This window comes from Populus euphratica, unplaced genomic scaffold (genome assembly GCF_000495115.2).
Source record: "Populus euphratica unplaced genomic scaffold, PopEup_1.0 scaffold3.1, whole genome shotgun sequence".
NCBI lineage: Eukaryota > Viridiplantae > Streptophyta > Magnoliopsida > Malpighiales > Salicaceae > Populus > Populus euphratica.
The window spans coordinates 1,376,753-1,377,974 of record NW_011499847.1 but is presented as its reverse complement, the minus strand read 5'-3'; the positions used below and the strand labels follow the sequence as shown (position 1 = coordinate 1,377,974).

The following is a 1,222-nucleotide window of genomic DNA, read 5'->3' as shown; positions in this document are numbered from 1 at the left end:
TAAATAAATTTAAATTAAAAAAAAGGTTTTACCCCCATATCTAATTAATACTCTATCATATCTTACAGTATAAAATCCACACAGAAAAGGAGGTCCAAATCTTAACGAAGGCCCATATCACTTCAAGTCCAGACCCATCCGAACTTGACCACACAACCCACACACCACCACCGTCACCACCAAAATACCACTCCGCCACATTACAAGTTCCGTGAACTGCCACCAAAACACACCAGCGGAATCAAAATTACCAATTTTCTTTCTCTCGAATCCAAACGTAAAAGAAACCCTAGATTTAATTTAATCAAAGATGCCGAAGAAGATGGGAGTGAACAGCAAAGCCGAAGAGGCTCGAGCTCGTAAGAACGCAACAGAAGCCGAGAAAAAGTCTCGCGAGGCTCGCGAGAAAGAGGAACAGTACTGGCGCGAAGCTGAGGGGTCGAAATCACGCGCTGCGAAGAAACGTGAGGAAGAATCGGAGAAAAGAGCTGAAGCCGCCGCGCGTAAAGCCGAGGCGCGCAGATTAGCTGAGCAGGAAGAGAAGGAGCTGGAGAAGGCCATGAAGAAGCCGGATAAGAAGGCGAATAGGGTTTCGATTCCGGTGAAGGTGACGGAGGCGGAGTTGAGGAAGAGGAAGGAGGAGGAACAAGCAGAGATGGCGAGGAAAGCGGATGAGGCGAAGAAGAGGAAGGATAGGACTGCGGAGGAAGAGGAGTATGAGAGGATGGTGCTGGTTTCGAATACGAATAGGGATGACTCGATTATTGAAGCGAGTAGTGTTGAGGAAGCGATTGCGCGGATCAGTGTTGCTGATAACTTGCCTGCTGATCGGCATCCTGAGAGGAGGCTTAAGGCCTCGTTTAAGGTGCGTCGTTTTATTGGTTTTTTTATTGAAAACTGGAAACTGAAAATTTGGCATTGTATTTGGTGCTTTTGTCTGCTTTGTTGTAGGTTTTATTATTGTAATGAATGTGGTGTCTAGAAAGTTTTTGAAATTTTGATTGTGGGAATTTAGGACTGGTGATTTTGTGCTGGGATTGTTGATTGGAATGTTAGCACATGCGTGTTCGGTTGATGTGTACAATTGTGTTGTTGAAATTTGTAAATTTGATTGAAATTTAGGAGGTACAGTGTTTATGGATACGAGCAGAGCGTGTTGGAGTAGAGTTGTGAGGTTGTTAAGCATGTTAAGTTGTATAATGCAAGTTTGGCCTTTAGGATA

General features: G+C 44.3%; 1 protein-coding gene across 1 annotated transcript in view; it reads left to right on the top strand.

Moving 5' to 3' along the window:
- The first annotated feature begins 162 nt into the window (after nucleotides 1–162).
- LOC105140366 (coiled-coil protein) overlaps nucleotides 163–1,222 on the top strand; it is a 2,387-nt gene continuing 1,327 nt past the window's right edge. The window contains exon 1 of the mRNA XM_011047168.1: nucleotides 163–865. Within this exon, the coding sequence (XP_011045470.1) occupies nucleotides 311–865 (555 nt within the window). The 5' untranslated portion in view covers nucleotides 163–310. The remainder of the gene's footprint in view (nucleotides 866–1,222) is intronic.